General features: G+C 39.2%; 1 protein-coding gene across 2 annotated transcripts in view; it reads left to right on the forward strand.

The window, feature by feature from the left end:
• The window catches only part of MN1 (MN1 proto-oncogene, transcriptional regulator), a 63,279-nt gene extending 44,119 nt beyond the window's left edge, over positions 1 to 19,160 (forward strand). Inside the window, exons 2-3 of one of the 2 annotated variants that reach the window (XR_011319387.1) lie at positions 10,382 to 10,486; positions 17,858 to 17,984. Coding sequence is in view for 1 of the 2 variants with exons in the window: in XM_069758708.1 (XP_069614809.1) it covers positions 17,858 to 18,042 (185 nt within the window). In the remaining variant the exon portion in view is untranslated. Of the gene's footprint in view, positions 1 to 10,381; positions 10,487 to 17,857 lie in introns of both variants that reach the window. The other variant, XM_069758708.1, reaches the window with a different exon arrangement.
• The last annotated feature ends 828 nt before the right edge of the window (positions 19,161 to 19,988 follow it).

Consider the following 19,988-nt stretch of genomic DNA (forward strand, 5'->3'; position numbering starts at 1 on the left):
TATGTATACGGTCCCTGATTTTTTTTTTTTTATTAGGACTGTTCATATTGTGTTCTGCCGGTGGTAAATGTTTGAGACAAGGGGGGTTTACTTTCTAGTACTTGGTTTTTTTGGAATGCCACAAAAATGACACCACAATACGGCGGCCGCAATCTATAAAAAATATATAAAGATCAACAGCGTCGTGTATCTACTTTCACGGCTTTCCCGATCCCCTGCTTCCCCTCCTGCCCAAAGGTGCTGCTGCTGTCCTGACCACAACATTTTCCAAAATGATCTGCTGGAAGTAGTTTAAGAGGGATTGTTTTGTTCCAGCAGTTTTCCTCCTCGCTGGCTGCCTTGTCTGTGAGCCGTGTGTGTATGTCTGCTGGAGACAAGCAGAGTGGAAATGTCAAGGGTCAGGCAGGAGGAGGAGGATCAGGTCATAGGCAGCTACTACCCCAGTGTGAGAAACCTGAAACGTGTTCTGCAGCTTAACTGTTTCTTCTCCGGCGGCGGCCGCACAGCCGCGCCAGACATCAGCTGCGCAGGCTGGATAATATGCAAAGTTAAATGTCCTGATAGATTCTCTCTCTGCATATTATTACCGCTTTGGTTTTACAAGCTGAAGCCATTTTCCTTTTAACAACAAATATAATATCACATTATGGTTCTTTCAAGCTGTTATTAATATTCAAAAGTAATAAAACGAATGCGATAAAACCAAATGTCTGTGACCTCCTTGCAGTTGCGTTCGGAATTGCTAAACAGATCATCTCCCAAGAATAGATACTAAGTGATACTGGGAGCATTCTTTCGCAGCTTTAAGACGCTCGCGAATAGCTTCAATTGGATGAATAATCTGCAATCTATTGAAAAGTAATGTCTGTTTATACACTTGTGTCCGTAAAGACAACAGTTTGTGATCACATTTGTATGACGGCAGCAAACAATTATGGGAAGGAAGGCTGAACCCTGGGTGAGGTTAGGAGCAAAGAAATACTGTGACTTCTAAAATCTGACATTTCTTCCTCCTGCGTAAAACCTTTGGATTGAAGGTTAAAATGTGACATTCACAATGGAAGGAGGCGCGAGAAGGTATCTATGAGTTAACACATGCAAATCTTCCTGTTGGGCTAGCAAACGCTTCATCTTTGGTAGAGTGCTGCATTATGGGTGTAGCTGAGGAAACAATGCCTATACTGTACCGGCAACGAGAATCCCATGGTGGCTCATCAATAACCTGTGAAGGTGAATGTGAGAATGTCTTTATATCAGCATTTGTTTGGGCGCGTGTGATATTTAATGGCACAGTGTGCATGAGCCTTTAAGCTGCCGAGCTTTGGCTGTAGTTAGTGATGTGGATCTACGAGTTCCTAATCAGCTTTGTGAATAGCTGCTTGGTATCAGTGCCATCTTATCCCGTCATTTGGGCAATAATCAGAAGTTCCAGGACTAATGTTAAAGGAAATGAATAAAGGATTTCGGTGCAACCACATCTAGGGATAATTGAAGCATGTAAATCACACAAATTTTCAGTTGACTGCAATTGCCGCGATCACAAATAAAAAGTAATCCAGTATGCTAAAAATTGTGTCAGGCTATTGAGGTGATCACCCCATGTAAAGGAGCTTAGTAGTCAGTGCCTAGCCTTGAAATAAAAATCCTCCAAATGTCATGCTGAGATGTTATGGAGCCTATTGCTGATTTTAAACACTGACTAGGAACGAGGAAGAAGTTCCATTTGCCAACTTTGTTATTTGGCTCACTCCCATGATCGGAGCTAACGCCTATCTTGGCAGTCTACCTTCCTGGTCAGTAGTGGTCTTACGTGGAAACAAGGCCTAATGGGTGGATTATGTTTTGGTCTCTTTGTGGAATTAAAGAAAATTATAATAAATGGGGATGGAAAACTAATTGGTTATTTACTGATTTATTAAAGTGTTTTTTCCACCAAAGACATTTTATGATCTCTGGACTTTATCCATTCCAGGAATAAGAATGTCTTGTACCTGTTTGTTCCTGATGGATGAGTGATTGTTCAAGATTAATCACATTTAATTCACAAAATCAAATGAGCACTTGACTATTTGTTTCTAATTGAACAGTTGCCACATACATATGGACCTCCTCTGCGCCAAAATTTGAGACAAAGCTCCTCTTCTCTTGGGATTGATCGATTTTACTTTTTTTAATGTAAGTGCAAATGTAAGCAATAATTTACTGTTCAATCCTCTGTTGCTTTAATGGTCTCCTCTATTTTTCTTTATTACCTTGCAATGATGGCCCGAGTGCTCTTGCGCAGCACATTCTAGCACAGAGCAGCCACACGAATGTATGCCATGTGATCACTATAGCAAAGAAAAGAGTATGACAGGGAGCACTGGAGTCTCGCCAATGATCAGATCAGTATTTTCTTCTCTAAATGTATTTTTTTACAATCCCTGATAATTAGAGTTGGTGCTAATCGATTCGCACTTCTGGTCCATCAACTGTATGACTAATCTGTGGCTCATGGACTGAAGCTCTGATAACCACCACTTATCTGTCAGCATCTGTGGCTCCTCTTTTGATTAATTGGACTGGTGCAATATCATTGTTGCTGTGTGATGCACACCTGCCAGGCTGGGTAATCAAAAGAAGAGTCCTGTATGCTGGCAAGTAAGAGGCAGTTCATTGGGCTCCCATCCAGTATCTACAGATTACTGGTTGATGGACCTGGTCCTGTCAACTCTACTAATGACCCCTTTTAAGCAGCGATCTAAGAAACAATATTGACATCATAAACTGTAATACACTATTACAAGAATGCCAAATTTTCACTCAAGATCAATATTTTTCATAATGAATCAATTGAAAATCATTGATTCTACTAATGAATGTTAGTTAAATTTTTATCTATTAGAGATCCAATCCTACGCTTGGCCCACAATAGGGCCATGTATGACTTTTCTTGCTGTAGGCAAAAACCACATTTGACCATCTGAAATGTTCGTTAACAACTACAGGGACTTTCCAACATGTAGGAAATTCATGGTATGAAACCGCATTCACTGCTGATGAGATCCTTGAAATGTCACGAATAGTACACTGGAGTTCTGGAGATTTTAATGGTCAGATGTCTTACCTTACCGCACATCAATGTCAGTAAGATGTCTGGCCATGTAGGACCATCCTTAGCTTGAGAAGCAGCTGCGCATTGTATCCTGGAGTGTGCCTTAGAAATAAAGAATGCTACCCTATACCATTGATATGGCTGGAATTTAAGGGAGGGAGAAATGAAAGGCAGTGAACTATATGCTGGGTGACGGCACATAGAACTCAATAGATATACAGTTAGGACCATATATATTTGGACAGAGGCAACATTTTTCTAATTTTGGATATAGACATTACCACAATGAATTTTAAACAAAACAATTCAGATGCAGTTGAAGTTCAGACTTTCAGCTTTCATTTGAGGGTATCCACGTTAAAATTGGATGAAGGGTTTATGAGTTTCAGTTCCTTAACATGTGCCACCCTGTTTTTAAAGGGACCAAAAGTAATTGGACAATTGACTCCAAGGCTATTTCATGGACAGGTGTGGGCAATCCCTTCGTTATGTCATTCTCAATTAAGTAGATAAAAGGCCTGAAGTTGATTTGAGGTGTGGTGCTTGCATTTGGAAGGTTTTTTTGTGAAGTAAATAGGCGGTCAAAGAAGCTCTCCATGCAGCTGAAACAAGCCATCCTTTAGCTGCGAAAACAGAAAAAACCCATCCGAGAAATTGCTACAATATTAGGAGTGGCAAAATCTACAGTTTGGTACATCCTGAGAAAGAAAGAAAGCACTGGTGAACTCATCAATGCAAAAGGACCTGGGCACCCACAGAAGACAAGAGTGGTGGATGATCGCAGAATAATCTCCATGGTGAAGAGAAACCCCTTCACAACAGCCATCCAAGTGAACAACACTCTCCAGGAGGTCGGCGTATCAATATCCAAATCTACCATAAAGAGAAGACTGCATGAAAGTAAATACAGAGGGTTCACTGCACGGTGCAAGCCACTCATAAGCATCAAGAATAAAAAGGCTAGACTGGACTTTGCTAAAAACATCTAAAAAAGCCAGCACAGTTCTGGAAGAACATTCATTGGACAGATGAAACCAAGATCAACCTCTACCAGAATGATGAAAAGAGAAAAGTATTGCGAAGGCGTGGTACAGCTCATGATCCAAAGCATACCACATCATCTGTAAAACCCGGCGGAGGCAGTGTGATGGCTTGGGCATGCATGGCTGCCAGTGGCACTGGGTCACTAGTGTTTATTGATGATGTGACACAGGACAGAAGCAGCCGAATGAATTCTGAGGTATTCAGAGACATACTGTGTGCTCAGATCCAGCCAAATGCAGCCAAACTGATTGGTCGTCGTTTCATACTACAGATGAACAGTGACCCAAAACACAAAGCCAAAGCAACCCAGGAGTTTATTAAAGCAAAGAAGTGGAATATTCTTGAATGGCCAAGTCAGTCACCTGATCTAAACCCAATTGAGCATGCATTTCACTTGTTAAAGAGTAAACTTCAGACAGAAAGGCCCACAAACAAACAGTAACTGAAAACCACCTCAGTGAAGGCCTGACAGAGCATCAAAAAGTAGGAAACACAGCGTCTGGTGATGTACATGAGTTCAAGATTTCAGGCAGTCATTGCCAACAAAGGGTTTTCAACCAAGTACTAGAAATGAACATTTTATTTAAAATTATTGAATCTGTCCAATTACTTTTGGTCCCTTTAAAAACAGGGTGGCACATGTTAAGGAGCTGAAACTCCTAAACCTTTCATCCAATTTTAATGTGGATACCCTCAAATCAAAGCTGAAAGTCTGATCTTAAACTGCATCTGAATTGTTTTGTTTAAAATTCATTGTCGTAATGTCTATAACCAAAATTAGAAAAATGTTGTCTCTGTCCAAATATATATGGACTTAACTGTAAGTCACTTGAAGGTGTAAAACCTCCTCAAGCAGAACAAAAAGTCATCCTGTCTCCATGAAAACATAGCAGATAGTCGGCTTCTTTTGGAGTATAGAGAATTTATTGCACTTTAGTTATGGTATAGTGCTGCTGTTGTATACCCATCTCTGAGATCAATGCCAATGTTCAGTCACTGCGGCGGTGCGCAGTACAACATGACCTCACTTACTAAATCCTTCTGCAAATGAATGCTAATATGTGGTATTTATCTAGGAAGAAGTCCATGTTAGTGGGACGAGACATCATTTTAATTGTCCCATCCCGCTGTGTCTGTTGTCGTTGTTATCACTACAGTACATATGCTGTTATTTTAGCCATTGACTATTATGTATTACATTAGGAGACATCAGATTATTGTGCCTTTGTATTGAGGCACAGAAAAGCTGTTTTTGCAGCTGGTTCAGACAGAGGAAAATCTCTTCTTACATTTGACACAGATCATTAGGCAGAGAGTTTAGGCCCATCACTAGCACAATAACACATGTGTGTTAACTCCGCCTGTTGACACCGCTTGGATTATAATATATGGGAAGTGAGTGATGTGACATATACACCTATGTGGACCTTGCGGAAAACTCTATCTGACTGTGCTGGCAGATGTATTATTCAGATTTCTACTCTAGATGGCATTTTCTTTGCAATTTTACTTTGAAATGTTGTAAAACTTGTGCTTGTGTGTCTGACGTGGGAACGGCTGCTCACTCGCCTGATACATAGAGATTCTGCACATCATTGTTGTTAGGACAAGGAGACGTCATTGTGCCTCACTTGTATATCATCAGTCATCCGATGATGTCCTCAGTGCTTGTATTAAACTGCAGAGGGAAGACAAATAGTAGAAGGAAGGCTATTAACCCTAATGCTTCCGAGACATTCTTTATGACTTCCTCATTGTCAAGGATGGTCAACCAACATGCAGATATTAGAAAATAATTGACTGGCTATCATTACTCTGAATGAACCTTTTATTAAGATAGACAGGAGATATTCTATACAATCCAATATCTGCCTAAAGGGCCCCCATACACATTCCTGACAGCATCTGCTTCTCCTCTTTTGATTAGCCAGCCTGATTTGACATCATCGTTGCGGGGTGATTCACATGAGATGTTGTTCCAGGCTGGTTAATCAACAGAAGAGCCAAGTAAGAGGTGGTTCTCAGAGTTCGGCTGACAAACTAATGTGAATGGGGCTCCCAAATCTCACCCGCGATGAGATATTAGGGGAAATAAAGATCTGGCATGTCCGATCTCTGACTGATGATCTTTCTGTTCTCTAAGAGATTAGCCACAGTCAGAGATGTTTGACATCGGCTCTCTTATAAAATATAACACTTGAGTGCTTAAGCGAAAATGAACTTCTGGGTATGGGGGAGTAAGGTGAGATAGATGCCGGCCATACTATCAGCCATACAATCGTTCAGCTGTTCAGATATCTAAAGTTTATGGTGGGATTAAAGGTCACCATCCACAATATATTTCAATTTGATGAAATGATAAGACCTTGATTGAATTTTTAATACAATAAATCCTTCCCATAACATCCATGAAGATGTTAATGAGAAAAATGGAATATTCTATTATCACCATATGTTTTAAGAGAAGTCCTTTAGTGTCTGCTTTGGTAAATAATTGTATTCTCTATATTGTAACTATTCTGGGGAATCTTTTCTTAGGACCCCTTATTGTCACTTTCTTATTCTTCCTAGAAGCTTGTTAATAAATCAACCACTGGATGTTAACAGTTGAAGTTATGTCCCTACAGTGCTGATAGTAGCCCGCTCTTTTCACAAGGTGAATGGTAACACCCTGTTGTCCTACATTTCTAAAAGGAACAACACAACACAGATTTAGAAAGACCATCAGTCATAAACATTATTTAATTGCAAATATGGTTATTTATAAATAATAAAAATCAAGAACGATGATGGGTCCCATTCAAGGGATTGCCAATAAATTGACCAACTACCCCAGAGCTACTAGGTTGACATTGATATCGACAGTTGAGGAAAAATCTATTAACTTTCAGACTTTATTTAGAGTTTCTATCATATCCACTTATCTGATATGTGGGGTTTCCATCTCAGGATAACAAGAGCCTTTTGATCCCTGTACCACCATGTGAGGTGACCACTGAATGCAAGTTGATTGAAGAGATCCATGCTCAACAACTGTATTCAGGTCTATGGGAATTATGGACATAGCCATGCTGAGTTCTCTTGAAAGTTTCCACAACTTCTCTATGTTCATTGTTCTTTGTTACCTCCATTAGCCTTATTAGAAGAATGCATATATTCAAAGCGACTCTGTCACCCCCTCCAGCCGTTAGAAACTAAAAGAGTCACCTTGTGCAGCAGTAATGCTGCATTCTGACAAGGTGGCTCTTTTAGTTATTGGTGCAGTCAAAGCAGAAATAAAGCGTTTTATAATTTCGCAAAAATACCTGTCTTTAGTCGTGGAGGCAGTTCTTAACCCCCCTGCTGCACATGCCACACTGCCGTCACTCAAGGCTTCTTCGACGCCGGGTGCCGCCCCCTCCATGCTGTTTTCAAATCAAATCCGGTGCCTGCGCTGTTTGGTTCTGCTGGGGCCAGCGCAGTGAGCGCTGCCCATCTGACCTCAGATGCAGTCTCGCAGACTATGCCTGTGCGGCCACCCAGCTTGTTAATCCCAGCCCCGCAATGTCTAATGCATTATGCACAGTGCGGGGCTGGGATTCACAGGCAGGGCAGCCGCACAGGCGCAGTCTGCGAGACTGCATCTGAGGTCAGACGGGCAGCGCTCACTGCGCCTGCCCCAGGCAGAACAAAACAGCGCAGGCGCCGGATTTGATTTGAAAACAGCGTGGAGGGGGCGGCGCCCGGTGCCAAAGAAGCCTTGAGTGACGGCAGTGTGGCGTGTGCAGCAGGGGGGTTAAGACCTGCCTCCTTGACTAAAGACAGGTATTTTTGCAAAATTATAAAACGCTTTATGTCTGCTTTGACTGCACCAATAACTAAAAGAGCCACCTTGTCAGAATGCAGCATTACTGCTGCACAAGGTGGCTCTTTTAGTTTCTAATGGCTGGAGGGGGTGACAGAGTCCCTTTCAACTTCTTCTCCATTAAATCCTAGCCTGATCATATTTTATATTTGCTAGAGATGAGCAAAGTAATTCTAGTGAAATTAAAATTCTACTTGAATTTTACAAAAATCTGCATTTGCCAAAATGTGTTTTCTTCTCTTAATTTTTGACTGGCCAACATTTTTCTGAACTGTAAAAAGCCATCATGATGTTAAAAAAAGTACACTCACCTGACTAATCACCTCTCCAGCCCCTCCGCATCTTACACCACCAACCGTCTGGTCATCATTGCATCTTCGGATCACCCTTGGCTTTGCAGAAATCCTCGGGCCTATTACATTGGACAGAGGCCTCTGGGTTTCATAAGCCCGGGTATATTCTGCACTTGCATGAGCCATGACCTTTGCATAGTATTCTCCCTGGCCTAGGAAGCCCTAGTGTGAGACAAGCCCAGCAATTTTTGTTCAGCCGACGGCAATCCGAAGTTGCAATGAGGATCGGATGGATGGCAGTGAGGTGAGTATAACGATTTTTTTTTTTTTTTATATATATATTACGTATATTATGATTAGAGTCTTGATTTCTCAAATTTCCTAGCAAAAACCCTGAGAACAGACAAATTCAGATTTTGCCTGATGCGCTCATCTCTAATATTTGCCTATAGTGGGAGAATCTTCTTAATGTATATAGCTAGTTAGAAACAGCTTCTCCCTTCTCTGATACTGGAACCTGAGCAGTTTTACCTGAGCCTTTCCCAGGGTTATATAAATGAATTGGGGGCCGATTCAGCAAAGCTTTTACACCAGAAAAGTGGCGGACAAGCTTTGAAAGGTCGCAAAATGTTTCTGCATTGAGGACTTGGAACAAAAAATGACTTTTGGCTTTTTCACACTGGTTTTAATCAACTGGGCCAAAATGAGCAGAGCTGGGATTGGGCGTGGCCAGACTCGCCCGTCAAGTTCGCCTCTTGGTGGGTTGAACACCTCCTACTACAGCAAGACTCATGCCCACTCTGCTGTTGGTGCACGTCACAGCCTGTCCATTTCTCTTGTGGTAAAAAGCTTTTTAATTGTGAATTTACACCTTAGCCTTTTAAATGAGATTCAGAAAATCCACAGATAAAATCTGCATATACATTTTTAACACATTTCCATAGTTTTCGCAAAGGTAACTCATCAAACAGGAAGTTTCCAAAACAAAGTTGCTTTCTTTAGAGTTTGACATAATGAAAACAGTGAAAAACTGCAGCTGAAAAAAAAAACATGATAAAAACTCATAAAAGACTTCAGTATAAAACGCAATAAAAAACCCCTGCCCTAAATAAACTATTTACACTGGTGTTCCTAGATGTACAGAGAGTCAGCCATTGTATATGTACCTTTATTTATTGCAGCATGACCCAGAATAAAAATACAAATAATTTAGCATTGAATATCTCAAAGGAGTTTTCCTGGGCTATGTTTTTTCCTTACTATGGGCATAAGAACAAATAGGCATGTAGTTTCAAACTACCTGCCCGTTCTGCCCGCTGACAATCTCTGCTGGCTCAGAGTGGTCACAGACTTCCTGCTGGCGACTTTGCGGCTTTCATTGACTCACCTCCATAGAGCAGCGGCTTCTCTTCTACTCTGCTCTATTGATAGAGTGTGACTGCTGATGTCATACTGATTGACATCCGGCTCCTCACTACCTAACTGCGAAAAGATGGATGTCAATCTGTATGACGTTGGCCGCCACGCCCTGTCGACAGAGCAGCCTGGAAGTGGAAGAGCTTTGTAGCTGTGAAACAGAATTGCCGGTAGGAACGGCACGTGACCGATCTTGTTCTACCGGTTGCTGGCGCCGGGAAGAACAGGCAGGTAGTTAGCAACTACCTGCCTGATAGCTCTTAGGTCCATAGTAAAAAAAATAACACTAGTCCTGGATAACCCCTCTAATGAATATGTTTGTCATCAAGAATTCAAAGTAGTCAGATTTCACATATAAATTAAATATATGGGGGATGACAATTGTGAGGATTCGATATTAAGGTTAGAATGGCTGTAAATAACACTTTTGATATAGGCCATCATTGCAAACATTTTCTTATTCTTGTCAATTTCAGGCTAGAGAGATGGCATGCCGGAATAAAAAGAGAAATAAAACTTTATTAGAATAACCACATTCACCTTGAAGTCAGATTAAAATATCACAACATCTGCATCTCAATATTACATCAAGGAAAATGATCGGAATCTCTGCTCCTCGTAGAAATACAGTTATATATTTTCTCCTGCTGTGCCGACTGGTAAAATTGATTGAACTCCTTTTAATTTTAGGGAAGAACATTTGCTAGGGTTCTGTGTAGCTGCTAGCTGGAGTTTGCTACTTCTGGGAATACAAATTACAAGGATGCCCTAAAGACGATTGAGAGATAATTCAAGGTAACCGCAAATAAACAGCAATAAGATGATGTTGATTTTATTGCTGATGTAGTTAGTGCTTTCTCACATGATTCTTCTGGCATCGTTGTGGCTTTTATTGTATTTTATGGTTCTTTAATGAAAAAAATATATACAGTAAATATACAGAATATATTTCTATATATAGAGATAGGAGAAAGATAGCTGTGTAACAAATGAGGTTCCAACAATTCTAAACTTCTCAATAAAGGGTAAAGTAATATACTAGATGTAAAGAGCCGTTTCCTGCGGAGCTATACCCCACCATTCTGATCGATAATCTATTCCATAACATGCACGATATGCTGTCCTGTCAGAGAACTCTCCGCTCACGCAGTGTCAGGAATTATTTGATATTACCACCACGGTTGATAACCATGTCTGCTGGAACCTGTTACTATGCTTTAAATAAATCATATCCTCAATGATTTTCTGTCACGCTATGGAAAATGGAAAAAACTTGTGTTATTTTGGAGAAGTAGATCAGACTTCTAGAAATGTAAACATCTGTTCCAGAATTGGATGAATTTGCGCCTGCATTGTTTCAGTTTATCTCGCGGTCAGTGAGTCTATTCTAACCAACGATACAGAATCTCACAAACTCATCAGATTTGGGATCTTCTTGTTCTTAGGAGCCAATTCTTTTGAAAAGGCCGACTTTTCAATATTAGAATCTTATCTGCCAAAACCAATATGTCAGAATGTCATGTTGAAGATTTGTCAAAAATAAGAAAAAAAAAGCTCCCACATGCAGACGTATTGCTCCACCTTGTCCTAAGGCATTGGAAAGGAATAAACCTCTCTTCCTTCCTCGATTCTTGGTGGTTTTCTAATGTCGGTAAATGAAGTAAATGGAGATGAGGGAGAAACCGTATTAATTGCTATCTGACACCAGGCTGGATCCTGATAAACCATTCTAGATATATGATCCGAATGAACTGATGTTGCCTTAACAAGATCTCTAGCAGTGGGATTCACGGTCGGATGCCTCTCGGGGATGGCTGTTGCATACTGGTCTCATGCTGTGTGAGGGTATGGGCAGCCATGGAGCAGTAGCTGATGGTTTGTCAAAGCCTTTGAAGAAGTGTAAGGGACAAGCCCTGAGGCAAGTAGCCTTTCTAGGGATCCTCACCTCCTGTTTGTCACTTTAATCTTGTGAGCAGGCTGAAAGACGAGGGCTGATTCTTCAGCAGACCTTTACATTGCAATACTCTTTCCAAAGTCCTTGCCTTTGATTCAGATTTCTTATGACAAAATCAGTACCCAAGGACTAACAAATATCTTACGGTATGTGTGTGTGTGTATATATATATATATATACACACACATACATACATATACCTATATGTACATAATTTAGATGGTATTTCATGCTCTGATATTATTGTTTATTTTTATCCTCTAGGTTAAGGCTTTTCTAATATGTTTTTATATAACACTAGTTTCACACAGAGCCAAATTGTGATTTTTAAGGATCAGAACATTTAAGTAATTTTAACTCCCCTTCTTTGGTCCTCATAAGAATGTTATAATGTGTGGAATTGGGTGGTTATTATAGAAATGCCTATATCTATCTATTGATCTATCTATGTATGTGTATATATATATATATATTATTTTTTCCTGTTAAATCTAGACCTCTCAATACTAATACAGCTTTGTGTGGTCCAGTTCATGATATGTTTTCTTGTACAGTATAGGTTCTATGCCTTTGGTGCAGCATAAGTACACTATATAGCTTAGTAGCAAGATATAGTGTTATTTTCCAAGTGAAGGTTAAAAAGTGATCAGTTGCTTTAAGGGATATTGTGTGAAGGACAGTTCCGAAGCAATGTAATACATGATAATATACTAGCGGATTTCTGGCTTATGAATGCAATCCCCTCTTACTGCACAGTTGATTGTGCTTTTGTGTCTTTCCAGGTCTTACCGTTTGTTTTTGCTGACCCTTATACAGCCTAATTCTATGGCCAAGTCTCATAGTTGAAAAAAAAAATCAGGTCAGGAATAGACGAGATAGCGATCGCTTCAGGCAGTTGGAAATGCTTATTATCACACAAGGACGTTTGACAATATGTTGGGAAATCTCTTTGTCATTGTACATAGTAGTCTGGACTGTTCATGCTCAGCTACTTAGATCATTGAGATCTTTCCTGCATCTCTTAGAAGGCATGTGGATGGCTGGTGTCTCTTACACATCTGCTGATCTATGGCTGACCTTATTGTAGACAGATCAGCTAACAAAATGTCCATTTGGGTTATTGCACCAGGGACGTTCTATTTTACCTACTCAAACAATTTTGTACAGAGTCTTAGAGCTTCCATAGAGATGCTTTTAATGTATCTTTGTATTCTTCTGACAAAATTATTTTTGTTGAATTTTATAAAAATCTCAGCAAAAGAAATTCGCTATACTGTACTGGATTCTGCATGTAAAGAGTTATAATCATTCCTTCAGAGTGGATGAAAAAGCGCTCTGCAAATTGGCTGTGGCAATCACGTGACATTGTTTACATAAGGAGATTAGTGGGGGACACGGGTGAGAGCAAGGTACTTGCACGGTCTGGGAGGTAAGTATACTTTTCTAAATTATATGCAGCACCTTGGAGCCATTAATAAAGACTTTTCCAGTACTAGACGATCTCTTTAATATACTTTAGTTCAGTGTTCCCCAACTCCGGTCCTTAAGAGCCACCAACAGGTCATATTTTCAGGATTTCCTCAGTATTGCACAGGTGATAATTGCATCACTTGCACGGGCAATAAGTCCACCTGTCCATCACCTAAGGAAATCCTAAAACATGACCTGTTGGTGGCTCTTGAGGATCGGAGTTGGGGAACACTGCTTTAGTTGATTTTAAGGTCTCTGACTAACTGTGATGTGTGGTTATTACGGTTCCCCATGGGTCGTATGTAAGTCTAGTGGAGCTGTGATGACTTCACTCTGCCATTACTTTTACATACATACTTCTGTTCTATATGTAGTCAAATACTGTAGAATGGATTCAGGGATGGAACCTAGAGTGCCCTGGAGATGTCCTACACACTTGTAGGGAGCTGCTGAGAGGTAGCAGGCACAGAGCTAACATTCTCCAGTGTGCATGCTCCAGATAGTCCAGCCATACTAGCAGTGAAAGTAGCAGACGAGCGAGCTCAAGTGTGGCACCACTGATGGACCCAGGCAGTGGCAATAACCACATGCGATTATAGAAATAAATACATTCAGGACAGGAAGCAGAGGAATCCAAGTGTTGAGACCAGTTTTCAAAAGTTAAACTATTTCCCCCCAAAATGTTATATTTGCATTCTCGACAATATTAGTTATCTGAGGTGGAAATGCCCATTTAACTTTTGTGCCACTCACAATCTTTTTCTACTTTTGATCGTTTTGTCAGCATTATCATAATAAAACACCACCTAGATATGATCAAATCTTCTCTTTTTTTTTTTTTACACCTTTTCCGAGAATATATGAGAGGAAAAAACCTCCTTATGTGTTGTACATTTGTTTCTTTATGGCAAGAAGTAAGATTTGACAGATAGTCAGTGTTTACCTGTCTGCAAGTCCCCCTTGCCTTTATATTGGGTAGATGAGCATGTCTTGCTACATGACCGAGCCTACATGAAACTCCTATTGTATTTTCTTATATCCTCTTCCTACATTATAGTTTATTTAGTTCTTTGACGCATATTAAAAGAGACCAGCAAGGGTTAACTTTGAGATTGATGCACCTCGCTAGGGTGACACCTTGATTATCCATGCTCTGATTCACAATGCACACTTGGGGCAAATTTATTCTTCTCCCGAAGTGGAGAGATTACAACTTTTATTTTACGTTGATGTTGTTCTCCCATTAACCATTCGGAATAATAGGCCGGTATTCATTTTAGACAGCGGCTCCTTATCTGTACATTGTCTTAATATTTTATAGCTGCGCTTGCTCTTCATTTACAGTAGTTGGAAGCAAACAAAACATTCATCTGTGGTTTCCATTAATGCTCTGAATGAATCATTACCAATTATTTAGGCTGCGTATAGATAGAAAACTCTAGATGGGCGGCAATTCTTGGTTTGTAAAAATGTCCATTCATTGACCCTTCTATTGATGCGGTAACCTGATTACTTTATTATCATCCATCTATTTGTTTAGCATTTTTTTTATTCTCATCAGGTTAGATAGACTATTTTTTTTCTCATGGCCTCGCTATTTTTACGTGACACCATAATCATATAAGTTCATCTTGTTAAACAAAATATAGACTGAAGTACACATCCCAAGGTTTCTCTGGAATCCTTATTTCACGGAGTTCACTGGAGCAGAAAAGCAGAAGTACTTATGCTATCTCTCACTGTAAAGCTGTTATCTTCGGCTTCCCTTCCCCTTTGCAGTTCCATGCTACATTACATGCCATGCATATTTAAAAGATGCGGTAAAATGAATTTATCACCGCTGCCTCTGAGATAACAAATGTTTTAAACCCACATATATATTAACTGTTTAATAGCTCCGCGTGATGCGGTAGTATCTCAGATTAGTCGTGTTATTTGTAAAAACAGCCTCGGTTAACTGGATAGAAGCAAAGTCTATATTTCAGAATTGTCTGTATTTTTTAGGTTTGTTAGCCAAGTATATTAAGTATTCGTGATATAATGTAGCAAAATGACACCGTAATATTTTTTATGTGTTCTTTACTCTTGCACAGGCTTATACCTTTATTTTCATCATGGCGATAAAATGTCACCCTAATGTGCGTGCCGTTAAAAGAATTCTGCGGAAATATCTTGCTTAATTTACTCTGGTGTCTGCTTCAAACGCGGAGCAATATTAAAAGGCTAAGTTGTAATTATGTAGCTTCCTTGTATTTTACAACGTAGTGAAAGTGGACAAGACATCAGAGATAACAATTAGAGTCCCATCATAGAGGGACGTTTATGGCAACCATAAACCTTACAAATGCCCCAGACTAATCGCTGCTCGGTTCCCTGTTGGTCTCTACCTTTGACCTGTATGAACCTTAACTCCAAACCTCCTCCACATTTTAGAAACTTGTTGCCCGTGTTAATGGATTTTGGATAAATTACACAATGATCTGTTGCCTTCGTCTTAGGCAAGGCATCGTCTGGCATGGCCAACTTCCAATTATGTTGTGTTACTGTTATAAGAATTAATACTTATTGTTCCGGTGTATAATGAAGTCTGATCAGGATTAGGAAAGACATACTAAATTGTTAATTGGCTTCCTATGAAATTGGCCATAGTTAATATGAGATAAGGGGATTAGATTATGAGCCCCACTGGGCACAAGGAATAATGCGAGTGATACATTCCCAAAGCTGAGATTGCAAAGACCATGGTTGTATGCATGCTGCGTGATTGTGTGCGGCCTTCATGCTGAATGCTTTTGCTTTGAGTAGTGCTATGTATGATGCGCCGGGTGCACATCTGTAGATAAACATATACCAACCAACTTGGAGACAAAACACTTACAAGGTTTGAATGCTTCTAGTAAAGAAAATTTTAATATAAAAACTAGGGAACCATTTTACCTATGTGAACTGGATGAGTATTTTATGAGACACGTGGCTTTACGATAAATGATCTCTATGGAAAAAGAATCTGTTGACACTACTGACATGTCTATTTTAGTAGATGCTTGTATTCCCAAGAAATAATGCTTTGGCATATTTTCTGTTATATGTTGTTTGTGTTTTGCTATTCTTTTGTTATTACCATCTCAAATTTTGTAATAAATTGACAGATGGGTATTAACATTCCTACTGCAGTCTGATACTGTCAGCACTGATTGGACGATATAAATATGGACACACCCCTGAGGAACATCAAAAACTACAGTTATCATAAGAGATGCTCAAGAATTGTTTTACAATTAATATATTTATTTACTTAAACAGATATGACAGGAGAAAGGACAGATCCTATATAAATGCATTAACTAACTTGTAAAAGACGACTGACGGGGCGATCTAATAACCATGTATAAGTATATAAGGGGACAATACAAATATCTCGCTGAGGATCTGTTTATACCAAGGAAGGTGACGGGCACAAGGGGGCATTCTTTGCGTCTGGAGGAGAGAAGGTTTTTCCACCAACATAGAAGAGGATTCTTTACTGTTAGGGCAGTGAGAATCTGGAATTGCTTGCCTGAGGAGGTGGTGATGGCGAACTCAGTCGAGGGGTTCAAGAGAGGCCTGGATGTCTTCCTGGAGCAGAACAATATTGTATCATACAATTATTAGGTTCTGTAGAAGGACGTAGATCTGGGTATTTATTATGATGGAATATAGGCTGAACTGGATGGACAAATGTCTTTTTTCGGCCTTACTAACTATGTTACTATGTTACTATGTAAGTTTGTTTTAGCTTTGACACATATCTGTTGGAAGCTTGTGTTTAATGACAATATAAACTGTTCTTGATGGTTGGTATTAAAGTGCATGAAACTAAAAAGACTGATTCCTATTTAAGAAAAACATTTTTAAAGAGGTAATGCATGCATAAGACATAAACTTTAAAGAGTGTGTTTACTTTTAACCACTTGTTAAAGTAAATGCCCTGGTTTTCCGTGAATTCACGCTGCTCTTCCTTCTTTTCATTGGGTGTTAAGCAACATTTGTATAAAACAGTTTTGAGGTATGGCTGTTTATTTGCAAGGGAGGAAGCCTAATGTGGTGCACTCCTTTATTGACTGCTCTACTACTTATTGACACTGAAATATGTGAAAGTTCACCAAAATTTAGCAGCAATTAGAATATCTATTCACCAAAAACTGTCCTAGGGAAAAAATAAAAAAAACTGTTCTGGGATTTGCTGCTCATTTTGGTAAATATTTGCATACAAGAGGGATGATTTGCCCAATGTCATAGTCAATGCATCGAGTTGGGTTTGGTTAGCATTAGTGATGAGCGAACATGCTTGGATAAGGTTATTGGAGCATGCTCGAGTGCTAACCGAGTGACTTCAGCAGGTTCAAATAATATGTTCAGGTCCCCGCGGATGTCTCACGGCTGTTCGGCAGCTGCAACACAAGCAGAGATTGCCTAACAAACAGGCAATCCCTGCATGTGTTGCGGCTGTTGAATAGCCGCGAGACATGCAGACTTAGGGACTTATTTTTCCTGCACGCTGCAGACACTCGGTTAGCACACGAGCTTATCCCAGCACGTTCGCTCATCACTAGTTAGCATCTTACAAAACGCTGTGTACCCAATATTGTTTTATTTGTAGCAAATACTAAGTTGTGAATATTGCACTTTTGTTTTCTTCATTTCTTGCAAAATGTAATATATTCCTCAACATTTATATCTGACATCTATTTTTTTCCTTGCAGCCCATGATCTTCCCCAGAACAAGACCTCAGCAGCGGCACAGAATGGAAGCCATTTGCAGTGCCTCTCAGTCCACTGCACAGATGATATTGGGGAGACAAAGGGTAGGACTCCTGTTCCTACGTGGAGATCCCTTCATTCTGATATCTCTAACAGATTTGGGACTTTTGTTGCTGCCCTAACTTGAAAAATGAAAAGAAATCCAGATTTTTTTTTCACTTTCCTAAGAAGCCGCTAATGATAGGTGGACTAATTTTTTTTTAGATTGGTACCTGCTTAGTGGGTTTTGGACTTGCAAGGGTTAGTCTGAAATAAACCTCATATTTTTGGATCTTTTTGCCACAGTGTGATACCAGTGTTAATTCTTCATCCCGCACTCTTTATTCATTTTTCTTACTTTTATTTACGTTCTTTCCCTGTTTCTCTGTAAACCTGATGTATGGTTTATCTGGGCTAGAGAAGGGCTTTTGTATGTCAGAATTATATATGTATTTACTTTTGATTTTCTTTTTTTTTAGTGCTACATAAAAATATTATTTCTTTTGTAAGAAAAAAAAGTTGACATTTCTATTAATCTTTTGTATCATAATAGACCACAGCCGATCCATGGGAAAAGAAATAATATCATAGGGACCTTCTTTATTATTTTGTGATCCCTTTATTAACCGCAAAGAAAACGTTATGCAGCCTTTTTTTTTAATTTATTTATTATTTTCTCCTCCAGGACTCTCATTCAAGTTCTAAATGGATGCTCACAGCTATTTTGCACATAAGGCTATATGTCAGCTTATATTTTTGGGTGCTTTGTTGCAAAATAAATGACATAGGAGATATTTTATGCGCAGAGGTAAAATGCAAGAATTCCCATATCCCATGCTTAAAAATCCAAGTTAACAAAAGTACACATATTATATTTTTTATTTGTCCCCATTGGCGTGTTAGTGGATTTTCAGTCTCTGGCTCCTGACTGGTCAGGTTGTCTACATTTGAAGGTACTTCTTTGATGATATGTAGGATGGAAATGATCAATCCATGAAGTTGTGTTATTGCACTCCTTGATGTCTGCTATCAATATTCACATTAATATCATTTACACATGTTCAATATTATTGTGCAGAACTGTACAGTGTTTCACTTCTAGAAATGTCCTAGATTACTGCAGGCTACATCTCATGGTTACTTGTTAGGGTTTTGTGAACTTCCCATGTTCAGCAAGACTCATTCATTTCTATACAACTTGTTATTTGCTGAATCGTAATGAATGCCAACAGATTAACTTTAATAAAAATGAACTGTATAATCTTATTTCATTTGGTATTTCTATTGAGTTCTTCCACATAAATGCTGGATTAGCAGAAATAATTTGTTTTGAAGGTTGACAATACATACATTTTCTAGGATCTTTGCTGCAACATTGGTAATAAATTGAGATTTGTCAAAATATTGAAAGTGTGGCCCAAGACTTCGAAGGATCCTTTGCTTTAATTTGGTGGACAAATCCTTTCTCAAAATATTCTGTACCCAAAGTCTTTGAAGAAACATTTTTGGATCCAGAGGATGTTCACTGCACAACTCATGAATTACCTTAATTTAAAAATACGGCAGTCAAATATTCAGGGGCCATTGTGTTAAGATGGGTCTTTCTTTAGAAATTTAGATGCAAATAAATAACATTGAAAAGGAAATTAAACAGTTATGTCCACTGTTGGGAAGACTTTTCTTCTCCAAACAGAACTCTATTGCAAAATAAACTATAGAAGGCACTTGATAGGCTGAGTAGACTGTATGACTATGGAAAAAACTATGTCATGTGTTACACCTCAGTTCATGTGATAATGATGAGCTCATTTACAAGTACATCACCACAAGTTTCTGTGTCCATTAAAGAAGCACTCCCATCAAAATGTTAAACCTCTTAATATAGAACAGTTATATTATATAGCACTGTGTACTTACAATTGCTCATGTTTCCTTTCTACCCAGTTAATTCTTCTCTTTTCCATTAGGTCTAATACATCACACGATTTAAAACAGACTAGCTGAATCCTTCTAAGTTAGAAACAGGAAGTTTCTTTTCCCCACATAAGTCACCATAAGAACTTCAATTCTACATCACTGCTAAATCACTGGCCG

This window comes from Ranitomeya imitator, chromosome 1 (genome assembly GCF_032444005.1).
Source record: "Ranitomeya imitator isolate aRanImi1 chromosome 1, aRanImi1.pri, whole genome shotgun sequence".
Classification (NCBI taxonomy): domain Eukaryota; kingdom Metazoa; phylum Chordata; class Amphibia; order Anura; family Dendrobatidae; genus Ranitomeya; species Ranitomeya imitator.